Source organism: Cuculus canorus, chromosome 6 (assembly GCF_017976375.1).
Source record: "Cuculus canorus isolate bCucCan1 chromosome 6, bCucCan1.pri, whole genome shotgun sequence".
NCBI classification, from domain to species: Eukaryota; Metazoa; Chordata; class Aves; order Cuculiformes; family Cuculidae; genus Cuculus; species Cuculus canorus.
This window is the reverse complement of record NC_071406.1, coordinates 25,472,298-25,488,857: the sequence shown is the minus strand read 5'-3', so window position 1 is coordinate 25,488,857 and position 16,560 is coordinate 25,472,298. Positions and strand designations below refer to the sequence as shown.

Below are 16,560 nucleotides of genomic sequence, written 5' to 3'. Positions count from 1 at the left end.
ACAAATACTGACTCTTGAAAATTCCTTTATTTTCTTTTATCTTCCCACCCCCCACCCCCTTAGGCATACACATCACAAAGACCATGAAAAATATTGAGGTCCCTGAGACCAAAACTGCCTCTTTTCAGTGTGAAGTTTCTCATTTCAATGTGCCTGCTGTCTGGTTGAAAAATGGTGTGGAGATTGAAATGAGTGAAAAGTTCAAAATAGTGGTCCAAGGGAAACTCCATCAGCTCAATATCATGAACACAAGCAGTGAAGATTCTGCAGAGTACACCTTTGTCTGTGGAAATGACAGAGTCAGTGCAACTCTGACTGTAAAACGTATGTAAAAATGAAATTAACCACAATACTTTACAGTTACTAACAACAGAGATTGTGTTAATACGTGCACTTGCATGTTCAGAAAAAAAACCAAATTCTTGGAGGTATTTTCAGATAATCCTAAACAGCCTCAATTACAGTTTTAAAAGAGATCTGCAACTGTGAACTTGAAAGTCAGATTCTACATTCTTCTGTTTAGGCCAATACGCCTGAACACCAAGTCACCATAGCAGACAGAGTTCGGATTCCTACATCATTCAGAAGTTTTTGGATATTTAATTGTAGTATTGATTCTGGACACAGAGCTTTCCTTTTACAAAAAAATCAGAATCTGTCTTAATGAATTTTAAATATCAATGATCCTGTTAACATGTGTTTAAAATACAGTGAAACAGAACAAAAAAAACTCAAACCATGTCAATTTACTTTCTTTTAGCCATCCTAATTACCTCTATGCTAAAAGACATCAATGCTGAAGAGAAAGATACAATAACATTTGAAGTTACTGTTAACTATGAAGGTATCTCATATAAATGGTTAAAGAACGGCGTAGAAATAAAATCAACTGATAAATGCCAGATAAGAACAAAGAAGCTCACACACTCCCTCTCCATAAGGAATGTGCATTTTGGTGATGCTGCAGAATACACTTTTGTCGCTGGAAAAGCAGCTTCATCGGCCACTTTATATGTGGAAGGTATTTGCCCTCTTGATTTGTATATTTAGTAAATTCTAGTGCTTTAAACAGCATCATGGCACTCATTCTACTTTTTTTCTGCCCTAGCTCGTCACATCGAATTTAGGAAGCATATTAAAGACATCAAGGTTGTGGAGAAGAAGAGGGCTATTTTTGAATGTGAAATTTCAGAACCTGATATTCAGGTCCAGTGGATGAAGGATGGACAAGAACTCCAAATTGGTGACAGGTAAATGATTACTCCTACACCATATTGTCTTTCATTATGTTCTTCACCCTAGGAAATAACTTGCTCATTTTCTTTTCTTTTGCCCTTAGGATAAAAATTCAAAGAGAGAAATATGTCCATCGCCTCATCATTGCTTCCACAAGAATGTCTGATGCTGGTCAATACACTGTAGTAGCAGGTGGAAACACATCAAGTGCTAATTTGATTGTAGAAGGTCGTGACATTCGTATTAGAAGCATCCGTAAAGACATTCAGGTATGGCCTATACAGAAGAATAAATAGTTCATAACTTTGTCACTCAAAGAATAATGTAACAAAGTGCAACAATGTCTGACCAGCAAGAGTCTTAACAAAAAAAATTTTAATCAAGGTCAGCACCTTCTTCTAGGAAACTGGAATGTGGGATCATGTGTAAAAACAAATAATATTTCTAATATTTACTCCTCTTGATCAAAGGTCATTGAGAGACAAAGAGCTGAAATTGAGTTTGAAGTCAATGAAGATGATATTGAACCACAGTGGTACAAGGATGGTATTGAGATCAACTTCCAATATGAGGAAAGATACAGCTATGTGGTAGAAAGGAGAGTTCATCGAATGACCATCTTTGAAACCACCTACTCTGATGCTGGAGAATATACTTTTGTTGCAGGACGGAATAGGAGTTCTGTTGTTCTTTATGTGAATGGTATGTGACTCCACAAACAACACTTTGACTGTATTTATTACCATGCATTTTTCTGATTTCTACATAGATTTTCTGTAAAAAAAAACCCAAAAATCGAAAGAGAACCTTATGTCTGGAACACTACTGAAATCCTTAGGTATATGGATGTTCCTTGATCTACTGAAATAGCTGATGAAAGTGTTGTAGGCAGTTCTTCTTCCCACTGTATTTGTTTAGGAAAGTTTCAAGTCCTACTGAAACTGATTTGTTCGTATGGAAAAATATGCCTTGCCAGAGGGTTCAACCTAACAATTCTTGGGCACATTTTGCCAGAAAACACTTAGACCAACACAATTTAGTACATTAAGGTCCTTAATGTTAGATCATTGTCCCTGCATCAAGGAAAATGGTAGACTTTCATGGGCATGCAAGACTGGGAATAATAAGATTAAAAAAAAGAAAGGTTTGAAGCTTTGATAAATATTAATAATGAGATTTATCTTTCTCCTTCTTCCTCCTCTCCCCTTACTCCCTACAATTTGTAGCTCCAGAGCCACCTCAGATTATTCAGGAGCTAGAGCCAACCACTGTGGAGGCTGGCAAACCTGCTCGCTTCTGTGCTATGATATCAGGCAAACCGCAGCCCAAAATCTCCTGGTACAAAGATGATCAGCAGCTTTCTCCAGGTTTCAAGTGCAAATTCCTTCATGACGCACAAGAATATACTCTATTACTGATTGAAACTTTCCCTGAAGATGCAGCAGTGTACACCTGTGAGGCAAAAAATGACTATGGAGTTGCTACAACTTCAGCTTCACTTTCAGTGGAAAGTGAGTTTCCCATGCTCATAACAATGTCTGTGAAATGAGATTGTCAACATGTGTGTGATCTTCACCTTTAAAAACTACTTCTCTTTGTTATTCTTTAGTCCCAGAAGTTGTTTCTCCTGAGCTAGAATTGCCAGTGTATCCACCTGCCGTCATAATACCATTACGTGATGCTGTTACATCTGAGGGGCAGTCTGCTCGTTTTCAGTGCAGAGTTACAGGGACAGGTAGGTTTAAAGAAATCCTATATGTCATCTCATCTCTCAGAATTTTTCATCTTGAACTCAGAAAATACAGTACCATATATTTGCTGGATCCATCTTTCCCTAGAAGTACAGTTATTTGATATATGCACACAGCAAAGTGTTACTCACTGACAACTGTCAGCTGAGCAAGCTATATGCCAAAGATGGCATTCAGCATAAGAGTTCTAAACTGCTGTAAACATTAAGCATTTCCAAAAAGAAGATCTGTTTCAAAAAAATTGTCTTTGGAAACTTTCCAGTGTTTCAAATGCTGACTGATGTTGGGAAAATGTGTTGGTAATTAAAAACGCTGTTTCAAAACATGAAGTATCCTGGTGGAAAGCATTATCATATTAAATGAATATGACTAAGTTACTGATGAAAGTGTCACCTCAATTAACTAAAAAACAGACTGAAACTGTGCCTCAACCATTGTTCAAATATTCCTAAGTATCTCATATCACTCTGTAAACAGTAAAATGCCATTACATTTGTTTTCCTAAGATAAAAAGATTTTTGCGCATTGTCTTTTTAAGTGTGGATTTTCCTTAAAGAAGTTTGGTTTTAGTTGCATAGTATATCATTCTGCAAAATAATTCTTTCCAAGTTGACACAAAATCAAACAAAGCTACCTTTCTTCAATTCAATTATTTATTGAGTATGACTAGTAATAAAATATGCACATGGTAAACGACAGAATAAGATCCAGTTCCAATGCCAAAGGATTTAGTTATTTAAAGATAAATAACGTTCCAAATTTAAAAGTAATCCTGAGTAATGATTGTGTAAAAATCAATACAGAATACATAATATATTGGTAATATTATATTGGTAAATACAATTTACAAATATATATACTTTACATTTCCACCACCTGAAATCAGACTCCAGTTTTTTTAGAAAAGCTTTACAACACATTCGATTCTGCTTTAGAAGTGGTGCTAAAACTCACAAAATGTACGTTGGAAAGACCGGCCTGCTGTCTCTGCAAAGCATGCTGGTGTGATTTTTTTTACAGGAACTATATTTATGTGAATATGGAAGCTGCGTTTGCAGCACAGAGTATAAGGATCCTACATCTAGGTTCCCTTTCAAAGAATCATAGACTTGTTTGGGCTTCAGAAGACCTTTAATATCACCGAGCCCAACCATAAACCTCACACTGCCAAGTGAACCACTAAACTATGTTCCTAAGTACCACATCTACACGTCTTTTAAATACCTCAAGAGATGGCACCTCAACCAATTCCCTAGGCAACCTGTTCCAATGCTTGATAACCGTTCAGTGACAATATTTTTCCTATTGAAAATTTCCTTTATTGAATACTGTATTCAAATTGATTTCCATATCTCTCACTTATATTGTGAAAACCTGTTATATTAGGTTAGATAATACACGATTGTAAATACAGTTTTTTAACAGTACACACTATGTGACTGGCTATTGAAAACACTGTCTCGTTCTTCTGATGACAGTAATACCACATCGTTTGTGTGAAAACAGTTGATTCGTGGTTGTACTATAGTGCCAGTCAGAGAGGCAAGGTTGAAGTCTGCTTTGGTCCTCTGCTTCCCTGAGTCTACAAGAATCTGTACAAGTCAAGTAACACAACAGTTTATATAGGAACTTTACAAAGCTACAAAGACAAGTTATTTCTTGAGAAAAAAGGTGTAAAAACTTATAATATTAGCGACAAAAAGAGGCAAGGGACCGTCCTTAGCGAAAGGATACTCAATTTTAATTTCTTGTACCGGTCCAGTTCAATCTAGTGATTTTAAAGCCTGTTTAATCAGGCAATTGTAGCAGAATCCATTTTAAAAGATGAGACTTTCTCTGATTTTAGTAATAGCAAAATATATTTAAATTTGTACATTGAGAGGGGAAAGGAAAAATTATTTGTACTCAGGAATATAGCAGCACTAGAATCAGTTTTCCTGTACAAATATTTCCAATGCAGAAATCAAAACTTAAAATAACATGTAGGCCAGTTTGCATTGATCATACATTACCAGAGTAATACAAGTAAATTTAAACTTTAAAAAAGTACTGAGATTAAGATTTCTGACAGATATAAACATAAAAATAATGTAGTAGTCTAGTATCATAACTTATACATTTTTTTCTCCTTTCTGTTGCTTAAGCAGACCTGAAAGTCTCTTGGTATAGCAAAGAGAGAGAGATCAAGCCATCACGGTTTTTCAGAATGACTCAGTTTGAAGACACTTACCAGCTGGAGATTGCTGAAGCTTATCCAGAGGATGAAGGAATCTATACCTTTGTGGCTAGTAATTCTGTAGGCCAAGTGACGAGCACTGCTACCTTGAAGTTAGAAGGTACGGTGTGAAAAGTTAAAAAAGATATCTTGCTTAGGTCGTGATCCAATACTAATCTTAATATACACTGATGAATATATGTGAGTTGTTGTCTGTCATGTTGTCTTTTAACTCAATTAATTGCTACAATTTACAATGTTCACAGCATACATTTACGTCTCAAAAAAATAGGTCATGCACTTATTTCACAATTTTTCAATGTTCCATGCTGTTCACCTCTTCATTTTCTCCAGTATTAGAATCTGTCATGCATCAAATGTGATAGAAACCTTTCTAATGGATGTTCTTTGCTTACACACTCTTTGATTTGACTGTGACCAGAATCTAGTAAGAAGTTTTGTGTAAAATAAATTACTTTGAACATGTTGGAAAGCATGTTAGATAAAGGAGCGTACTAGGTACATGTGTAGCTGAAAAGAAATAGTTTGCATTCATATGAATTGATGAAACATTGACTAAAGTTTTAGAACATGAATATTGCCTGGATAATTTGTATTGTCCTTGATGTTATTTAACCATAAATATTTATTCTCTTTTTGCAACAGATTTTATTAATGATGATGATAAATTAGAATAATTAATGCTGTTAAGTTGCAAGTTAGAAAAAAACATCTTGAATGAGAGAAAATTTTTTGTAGCGTAGGGTAAGAAATTAAAAGTTGGCATGCTTCTTTTCAGGATTTAAAAAGGTTGAAGAATTTACATCAGAGTCCCATTGGCTTGTTTCTTCATCTGTTTCACTTAAGGAGGAATCTATTGGCCTAAGGCCCACCTTTATCCAGCCTATTTCAAGCTGCAGGGTATGCAGTGGGGAATCAGTCAGATTTCAAGCTAGAGTGTCTGGCATGCCCAAACCAAAAATCCAGTGGTTTCATAATCAGCATCTCATGTTGCCAAAAAAGGATTTAGTTTTCCACTTTGATGAGTCTACAGGCACAGCTATGCTGATAATAGTAGATGTTTTCTTAGAGCATGCTGGCCAATACTCTTGCAAGGCAAGAAATAGTGCTGGAGAAACAACTTGTACAGCTACACTTACAGTGACCGCAGAAGGTAAAGCCCCATTTTTACTTCAAAGGGATTCAGTTTGTTGTACACCACACTTTTATGTTATTACTAATGTTCTTCATTCCTTGTTTCGCACCTTTTCTTTACCTGCTAATGTTAGTAATACCTACTCTCTGTAAACTAGCCACTCTTGTTTATTCTGTTTAAGCTTTAACATTTGGAAATTAGCACCTTGATATAGGCCAAAGAACAGAATTATTTTACTGAAGGCATTTGGATTTTTAAAACAAGTAGTTGAGTGATCATTATAGCATTATAGCGTTACAGCATTTTCTATAGTATTTTATAGTATTTTGCAGTATCTTGTAAGAAAGAAAGAAAAGTATCTCATTCAGAAAGTACCATAACAAGTTTCTAATACTAAAATGGACAACTTCAGAGACATGCTTCACCTATGTATCAGCTGCATGACTATCTTAGGCATCACTTGTCATTCATATATGTGTATGGATAAACTTTGTGTCAAGAGCACAGTGCATCTGGCATGCTGAATTTTCAAATGAAGATCATTCATTTTCATCCTCCATTCTGTTTGATTTTATTCAGAGCATGGCCCAGTAAAGTTCTCTAGATATTAATACTGTTGTTATTTTTGTTACTTGATTACACAGTGCAAGCCCTAGATAGGCAAAGTTCTGGGAAAGATGTAAAAGTGTCTGTCCAGTCACAGGCTACATCAGAACTTCATGTTGCTTCTCTTCCAAAGAAGAATATCAAAACTTATCAAAAAGAATTCAAATCACTGCAACAACCATCACAGGAATTGAGTGTACAGGTTATTGAAAATGTATCAGAAAGTTTAACCATGAAAACTACATCAGTTGAAGAAGTGAAAGCCATGCACACAACAATCCTTTCCCAAACATCTCATAGCACCAGGATGTCTGCGGCTACTGCTGAAGAAATGAAAGACGTCCCTCCAAAGATTGTCTTACAGCTCAGAGACCTAGCTGTAAAATGTGGTGACACCGCTCAGTTCATATGTGTCTTAGAAAATGAATTATTTTCTGAGTTTCTTTGGGCCCACGAAGGTGAAAGGATAGAAGTATCTGAAAAACTGAAGATATCGCAAACTGGAAGTGTCCTACTGCTCACAATCTTAAATTCCCAGCTGACAGATCAAGGACTGTACAGTTGTACTGTGTATAATGATTATGGAGGGACAACAACTGCTGCAATACTAACAGTCAAAGGTGGTTATCTGACTTTTAACATTATGACATAACTTTTGCAACTTCATTATCACTGCCTACAGCTCACTCTTATTTCCTTTAATATCAGTATTTAATTGAGGAATCTCTAATAATAATTCTTTGGAATTTTTTTTCCACATTTACAGCTCTATTCTTAAGTGATGTCAGGGCTTAGGAAATGGTACTCAGTACACGGGAAGTTGGTGTTGTAACTTCATACCTCTTCCCAGCAAGTCGTGGATGTCTGAGGTTTTTTATTCCTCATGTCCTTCATGATATGCAGCGAGATGTAAAGTGAAACAGGCTGGCAGGAATTTTACATTTTGAGAATTCCTTAAGCTGGCGCTTAAGGAAGATAAGAATGTCAGATAAGCAATGTTGAACAAGATACTTGGCCATTTCAAACTCTATGGGTCCAACTTGTTTCCAATAAATCCACAGTTCAAATTCCAATGTTGGCAGTATAGGTTAAGGTACTTGAAAGGATTAATGGGTATTGTAATACTGCACTAATGAATTGCTATTGCACTAGTGAATTGTTTTCTACCCTTCACTCTCCTTGAGATATAAGTACTTATTTTTGCTGTGACTCCTTCCACTTCTTCATGACACCTGCCTATTAAAATGTTAGCAGTGCTACCTCTACTGAAGTTGCAAAAACGTAGTATCACCAGGTCATACAGGTGATACAGGACAGGTGATAGTATTTCTGCTGAGCTTAAAGAAATCAAGAGCAGAAGAATAAGATGAATAAAAAGAAAGCATTATATATCAACAAATCCTGTTGATTTGGCTCTTACATATTGAAGTTTTTTTCTTCACTCTTGAACTGTGCAAAGTGCTTTATATAGCCTTCTGCTGCTACTTTCTAAATTGAGGCTCTAAATTGAAAGCAAACGTATACTTTTATTAGGCATTACAGACCAAGTCTCGGTCTCATGAAAGTACCATAGGCTTAACTGGTACCTAGAATTAGACCAGTAGGAATACAGCTCTTAAATGGATCATGATCATGTTTAGTAGCGTTGTTGTAGCACTAATATGCTGGACATCCTTTCAATTCTAATTATTGGTGGTTTTCCCCTAAGTATAAGGATATTTTGTATTCCTGCAAAACATCTGACTTAATCCTTATCCTAACTTTATTCTTACCTAGCAAAAGAAGCACAAGCCAAAGCAGTAACAAAAATTATCCTTGAATCAGATACTAAAAGCTTTAAAGCAGCCAAAGATTGTCAGTTTAAAGCATCTGAAGTTAAGCAAGAATCTTCCAAGAAAACTTCGAGCTTGTTTATATCTCCATCCCAAAGACCATATGAAACTGAAAAGCAAAGAAACAGAGTCAACTATCCTGATGTTGTGCCATGTGAAAACATCACAGAAACTGACGCCGAAGCACCAGAGTTTCTCAAAACTCTGCCTTCAGAAGCTACTGTAAAAGAAGGAGAAAATGTGTTGTTCTTTTGCATAACAAAGGGTGTACCTACACCTTGCGTGGTCTGGCTGTACAATCAGCTAATAGTTGAGGAATCTGCATTGTGTTCCTTAAAATGTGATGGGCCACTGTGCAGTTTAAGACTGTTGAAAGTTTGTCAGAACCACAATGGTATATACACGTGCAGAATAGTTAATCCTGCAGGACAAGCCGAGTGCAGCACCCATCTGACAGTGACAGGTTGGCAACTGCATGTTCCTTCCAAGTATCAGCTCCTTGTGCATAGCATCATTTCATCCTAGTACATTCATTTTCTTGGAGATGATAAAGAACAAGAAGCATCTCATTAGTCTATGGATTGTTGAATGCTTTCTTCAGAAATTTAAGGCATGATAAAGGCATGTTACATGAAAAACTTTCCCCTACTCTGCAAAAAAGAAAGCAAATCTTATAGAAAAGTGTTGCAAACAATTTTGTCAGCATTTGACTACTCTGTTCTCAAAATTTATCTAGTTTTTGAACTGTTTGGCATGCATTTATGTGTATGTACGTGTGACTTTCTGTGTATTTGCAAAAGAAATTGGATGTTTTACTGCATAAAGTGTTGATTGGCATATTTAGCAAATATAGCTCAGAAATCTTTGTCTTTTTATCCTAGCTCCTGAAAAAATTATTCATGAGAAGCTAGAGGAAGAGATCGAAGCAGAACTGAAAGGTATAGTCACCAACGATGTTACACTGAATAATTAGCACCAGTAATTTGTAACATTGTGGAAAGCTTTTATCTGCCTACATGTAGTGCCTGATGGTGAAAGAAAGACACAGTTTAAAGCATATTGGAACATGTTGCATGTTTGTTTTGATATGCAAATGTTACTTGCTGTATAAGGTTATTTAAGTTTTAAAATATGTTTAAAACTTCAAATTTATAGTTTTGCAACCATATTCTTAAATTTTACTTCATGCTTTGCTTTTATTTGTTCGGTTTCCTTTTGAGTGCATGGAATAGTTTACTTCAGAAGGAAGTTACACAAATCTTGGTCATGTTATTTTTAAACAAGATTGCAACCTAACATTAGTCAGTTCAATGGACACTATTGGATGGATTAAGTATACTAGGAAGTATTTGTTGTTTAGGATATGTGAAAGATACACATTTCCATTGATTCCTCGCACTTTTATACATACAATAATTCATCATTATACATCTCTTACCCTGGCTTGCAGATAGCATATGTGATTCATGTTGCTTGCTTTTTTCCCTGTGCATAACACTCTGAAGTTAGTGGCTGTATTAGTTCGAATAAACGCCTTCTCATTTCATTTTAGTTAATTAATGACTTTTTTTAATTATCTTTCAAAACATTTTTTCTCAAATGTTTGAACATTTAATCTACAAACAGAGGGGTCAGAAAGGGCGTTTATTCTACTGTCTGCAAGTCAGGTAAGATTTTCTTCTTTGCCACCCAAAGACACACAGCTTTTCCAAGCAGCAAAAACATATACGCAGAAGAATGTGTTATTTTGAAATTCATTTTTGCTTGTTCAAGAAGAAATTTCCACAGTCTGAAGAAAGAACAGACAACGAACGATTTTCGTGTCAATCTTTAAAACAGAGCAAGGCGTTGCGTTTATTCGAACAAATATGGTGAGTGAATTACTTTTTTTTTTTCTGGGTGTGTGATTAAATCTGTTGCATGCCCATTTTTTTATTTCAATCTATTGCTATTACATTTTTTTCAATCAAAGGGCAGTTGAAGCGTGGCATGTTGTAACCCAGTCTCCTTCTCTTGCAGAGCAGCACAGCAAGGTGAACCTCGAGGGACATGGGACAGCAACGCTGCTGGCTTGCCCCCAGAACCGTAAACCCACCTTCACACAGGGCCTTAAGTGTAGGTCTGTCTTGGAGGGGGACCCTGCACTCTTCCAGTGCAAGCTGGTGGCATGCCCAGCGCCCCACATGTCTTGGTTTCACAACAACCGGCCAGTCCACCAGGACCGCCGCAAGGTGATCCGCACTGAGAGTGAGGAGCATATCCACCATGCCAGTCTGGAGGTGCGAGATGTGCGGGAGCGTGATGCTGGCAGCTACAGGGTATTTGCCATTAACAGTGAGGGCTCAGCTGAGTCCACTGCTTCGCTGCTGGTGGCACACAGTAGGGAGCAGCAGGGCCAGGGTTTTGCAGGGAAAGCGGAGTGGATGAAGGAGAGGTGGGAGTGTCTGCTGCAGCAGCGGCAGGAGGACCGGCTTCGGGTGGTGCTCCGCTGCACTGGTTCACCGTTTGACAAGGGGCAGGAGGCTGATCAGTTGCTTGGGGACCTCTCCCCAGCCCGAGGCAGGGTACGAACCATCTGTTTCCAGAGGCTACCACTGGTGGGACCTCACCGTCCAGGGCTGGCATATGGTAGGGAGCAGAGTGGCACAGTGGGAGATGCTGAGGAGCTACTGGATGCAGAGATCCGTTGGAAGCTGCAGCGGCTGCGGGAGGCAAAGAGAGCAGCACTGAAAAAGAAACAGGAATCTCTCACTTCCATATCTCAGCGGGGTCCTCCTGGGAAGCCCAGCCCACCTGAGCCTGCTGCCAAAATGGATGGCTCAAAGCCCCTCGCAGTGAAGGTAGTGAAGGAATACAGCACGCCTAAGACCACAGGGGAGAGATGGCAAGTGCTAGGTGGGCTCCTGGAGCCATGTCCACCCCTCTTTGTACAGGAGGTCAAGCCAAAGGAAGCTGTTGAGGGCCACAGATGCACCTTCTCTTGCCTCTTCCACGGCCACCCACAGCCCACAGTCACTTGGTACAACAATGCCAAGCCCGTGGGGCGCATCTGGGGCACCAGCGTTCACACCACAGAGTGCTGCTCTACATTGACCTTCTCATCTGTGCTCCCACAGCATGGTGGCACTGTCACTTGTGTGATCTTCAACCCACTAGGCACAGTCAGCACTTCAGCTGCACTCCATGTGAGGCGGCAGATGCCACCCTATGAGGCCATGAAGAAGGACAAGGAAGAGGAGGGGAAGAAAGAGGAAGAGGAAGAAGAGAAGGTGAAGGAGAAAGAACAGTGGGAGCGAGAGAGAAAGGAGGAGGAGAAGGTGGAGAAGGAGGAAGAAGAACTAGGCCTGACCTTCACAGCAGGGCAGAGACTGCCAGGTTCAGTTCCAGACACAGACTTGTTGGCGCTCCCTGTGGAAATCAAAATCACTGCCCCCACTCCAACTCCAGAGCAAGACACAGAGATCAGGGAGACCACGAGGCCCTCTCCAGGCCAGGCTGCTCCTACAATAAAACACAAGTTCAAGTTTTCATTTGATGTGGGGAATGAGCCACCCCGAATTGTGGCAGAAGCCCCTCCCCACATTCATTGCCATGAAGGGGAGGCAGTGGTGTTGGAGTGTGCTGTGTCTGGGCATCCCCCACCAACTGTGACCTGGTCCCTGAATGGCCAGACCCTCTCTGCCAGCGAGAGGCTGAGGTTTGAGGAAGGCAAGAATGGCGTGTACCGCTTAAACATCCAAGGGGTCTCTGTCACAGATGCTGGGCTGTACTGTTGTGTGGCTAAAAACGTGGCTGGAACAGCACAGACTGCCTCTGACCTGACAGTGCAGCTCAATGCACACAGGTTAAATAGCAAGGATGGAGGCACAGAGGAACTGCCCACCATGGACCATGTTCTGCACCTCCAAGGCCTCAGTACACTCAGGAAAGATGAAGAGGAACATAGCACATCTTCCAAGGAGGAGGAAGCCCACCTGCCCTGGTCCCTGAGGCTACCTCCATCTCCTGATGAGCAGTTGGAAGAGGAATGTAAGAAAACTCCTTACTTCAAGGAAAGTGAGACAGAGGAAACGATGGTGCTTGATACCATGGAACTTTATTCAAGGCAAGAAACTGGTTACACAGGAGAAAGTGTGAGGGATACGGATAACATTTCTGAGATGAGAGAGCACAGGGAAAAAGCTGTCTGTGAGGCACACAGCTTTGGAACTTATTCCAATGATCTGCATCCCAGCCTGTCCAGGGAAGAACATGAGCTGGTAGCCAAGGACTCAGGTCACTTTTCAGAGGAGCTGGAAGCTGAAGGAGACAAGGTGGTGCCACATACAGATACTCTGTCCTGGGATATCTTGAAGTCACCATTTATGGAAGTGAAGGAGCAAATGCATGCCCCTGAGCAGTCTGCTCTGGCAAAGGAATCTGAGGATTCACAGTTTTTCATTCCTGTATCACCTGTGGTGCAAGAGGAGAGTGAGGTTTACACGGAGGAGAGCAATGGCTCTGGCTGGGAGGCAGTGTCTCCTGATACGCCTCTTGTAGAAGAGCCAAGTGTGCCCCTCCTGCAGGATAACATTGCAAGCACACCCACAAAAGAGCAGTTCAGCTTTTATGACCTCTATACAACAGAGCAGCGGGAGGAACAGGCCAAACAGCAAGAGAGATCAGTTGATACCAAACAGGATATCGAGGCTGATGATCATCTTCGTAAAGAAGAAATGGTTGATGCTGGGGATGTCACACACTGGGAAGTGCACAATGATGGGCAAATGCTGCAAGAAATGGAGTCTGATGCAGGCAACTCTTCTTTGGATCTAACTCTCTCTCCTCATGGCACAGAAAACTCAGCTCAGGATTTTACTGAGGAAGCTGAGGTTCACCTAGAAGAAGTGCATTTCAAAGAGCAGCTGCTGCTCTCTGAGACTGATGAGATCGGTATCACATTTGATCTGAAGAAGCTTGTGCAGCCTTTCCCAGCTGCAGAGACTGTGGACACAGGACAGGCACAAACCCCCACACCTGTGGAGAGTGTGGAAGTGGGAGTGAGTGGGCTCATCTGCCCTATGCACCAACATGAGGTACTTGTGGAAGAGATGTCTCTGAGTGAGGAGCTGCGTCACAGCTACAGGATGCAGCAGGAGGTTGGTGCCCAGGAGGAGGCACAACCAAAAGAAACGAGAAGGGCTGATTTGCAAATTTCTAATAGTGACCTTGGCAGCATCATGATATCTCCTGAAGAGGGATCTTCTGCTGAACAAATTCATGAGTCAGAGGTGAGGGTTTGTGGAGAGGATTCATTTGAGGGAGAAAATAATAGTTTCCTGGTGGAGTCCACAGCAGAATTCCAAAGAGGAGTGCAGGAACACCTGTGGGAGAGTGGGGAACAACTGCAAACCACAGACTTGCAGAGTGACAGCTTCATCATCGACTTGAAAAAAGCTGCACGTGGAAAGAAACCCCAGGCTGGGCATCAGAATGAAGAGGAAAAAGGTTCTGGGATAGAAAAGGTCTTTGCAACAGGAATAAGCAGCTCCATCTGTGAGACAGAAAGCACAGATTCCCCTGAGGAGATGCTCAAGGACACACAACAGGAACCAAACACAACCGAGGCCTTCTCTTTTAGGCAGCACTTTAAAGTTGGTTTAATAAAGGATGATTCTGTGGCACAGAAGGAGCAAAGAAAGGAGTCCTGGCACAAGAAGAAGACTACCACTGAGGAAGCCTCTGAGAATAGCCTGGATGAAGGAGGACTGTGGGAGGACATTTCTGCAGGCCCAGAGCCCAGTGTTGTCCATGGCTCAGAGCTGGAGCCTGACTTGTCCCTGACCAAGTATTTAAGGTCAACTGGGATGAGGGAAACTCCAGATCTCAAACGGACATCTCAGAAGGAGCAGCAAGAGACCATCACTTCACTGGAAGTGGAGGAGGTTACCTTCAGTATGGTTTACGACTATTACAACAACCAGCAGGAACTCACCCGGCCCTTCTCTCCTGAGTCAGAAATGTCTATAGAACTGGACAGCAGGAGCGGAGAGGAGTCACCTGATTCAGACCGCTTCTACACACCTCCTTCCTCAGTGGAGATATTTGAAACTGCTTCATCTACATCGTACCACACACCACTCAGCACACCTGAACGCTACTCCACACCATCTGAAGGGTCCAGGTACAGTACGCCACCTGAGCGCTGGTCCACACCATCCCCAGGCTCAGGGTACAGGACACCACCTGAGCGCTGGTCCACACCATCCCCAGGCTCAGGGTACAGGACACCACCTGAGCGGTACTCCACACCATCTGAAGGCTCAGTGTACAGCACACCTCCTGAGCGCTACTCCACACCCTCTGAGGATTCAAAATGCAACACACCCTCAGAGCAATACTTCACACCCTTTGAGGGACCCTGCTCTCCATCAGGGGACAGCACACCACCAGAGCGCTACCGGACACCCACTGGGGAGTATATGGATGCCCTGATGATGCTCCCCCTCTGCCAGAGAAGACAGCAGTCTCCAGACCAAATGCAGGCTGAGGTGTTTAAGACCCCTTCTGAAGCCCTGGAGCCATCAGGCAATGAAATGCCACCTGCATTCCTCAAGGGGTTGAACAGGAGGAGGCTGTATGAGGGCAGCACACTGAGCTTTGTGGCTGAGGTGGTGGGTGTGCCCAAGCCAGAGGTAAAGTGGTATCGTAATAAATCTCTTCTGGAGCTGGATGAAAGAATGCAGATAGAGAAGGATGGAGACAAGTGTGTGCTGGAGATCACTAATGTCCAGAAAGCCGATGGAGGACAGTATCTCTGTCATGCAGTGAACATTGTTGGTGAAGCTAAAAGTATTGCACAGGTAGAAGTTCTGTCTGAAGATAGGCAATCACTAGCACTGCCACCCCCTGTCACCCACCAGCATGTTATACACTTTGACCTTGAGCAAAACACTTCAAGGTCACCTTCACCACAGGAAATCCTACTGGAAGTGGAGCTGGATGAAAATGAGGTGAAGGAGTTTGAGAAGCAGGTCAAAATCATAACAAGTCCTGAGTTTAGCCCAGATAAGAAGAGCATGGTGGTCTCCCTGGATGTTCTACCACTTGCCTTGTTGGAGCAAGCTGCAGGCTTCTCCACGGAGGAGAATGAGGATGTAAAAATCGATTTCCAAGTAACTGAAATGCCTCCCCGCTTTGCTGTGCCCTTTGCAGATGTTGAGGTGACAGAAGGCTTGGAGGCGGTGTTTGAGTGTGTGGTAACAGGTACTCCTGTTCCAGTAGTGCAGTGGTTCAGAGATGACACCCGTGTGACCTCAGCCACAGCAAAGTTTGTTGTGAGTCAAAAGGAGGGACTTCACAGTCTGAAGGTTCAAAATGTAGGTCCTTCTGATGGTGGCTGGTATCACTGTCGGGCAACCAATAGGCTGGGAGAAGCAGTGTGCAAAGGCTCCCTCATAGTCGTGCCTCATGAAGGAGAAAGAGCTAAGGTGAGCAGTGAAACAGTCACAGGCAGTGAACCATACAGGCCCCAGAAGTGTGACTTCCTTTTAAGTAAAACTGGGAGCCCAGGTGGCAGTCAGAAATAGACCTGGAGTTTAAGACTGAGCCACACATAGATGACTCGGAGAAAGCGATCGGACTGCTTGAAGTGACTCAATAAGGGCAGGAAGAGGAGGAGAAGTGTGTCAACATGAATTTTGATATGTTTGCAGAGTCATCCCAAGAGGAATGCATTGAGGTTAGGGCAGAGGACTCAGAGAGCTGCAGCTTTGAGTTCCAGGT

The 16,560-nt window shown here is 41.4% G+C and overlaps 1 protein-coding gene across 1 annotated transcript in view; it reads left to right on the top strand.

Moving 5' to 3' along the window:
- Positions 1 to 16,560, top strand: part of TTN (titin) — a 240,400-nt gene that overhangs the window by 31,488 nt on the left and 192,352 nt on the right. Inside the window, 9 exon segments of the mRNA XM_054069478.1 lie at positions 64 to 324; positions 761 to 1,021; positions 1,109 to 1,250; positions 1,340 to 1,505; positions 1,707 to 1,938; positions 2,463 to 2,747; positions 2,846 to 2,971; positions 5,135 to 5,323; positions 9,678 to 9,734. Coding sequence (XP_053925453.1) covers positions 64 to 324; positions 761 to 1,021; positions 1,109 to 1,250; positions 1,340 to 1,505; positions 1,707 to 1,938; positions 2,463 to 2,747; positions 2,846 to 2,971; positions 5,135 to 5,323; positions 9,678 to 9,734 — 1,719 coding nt within the window.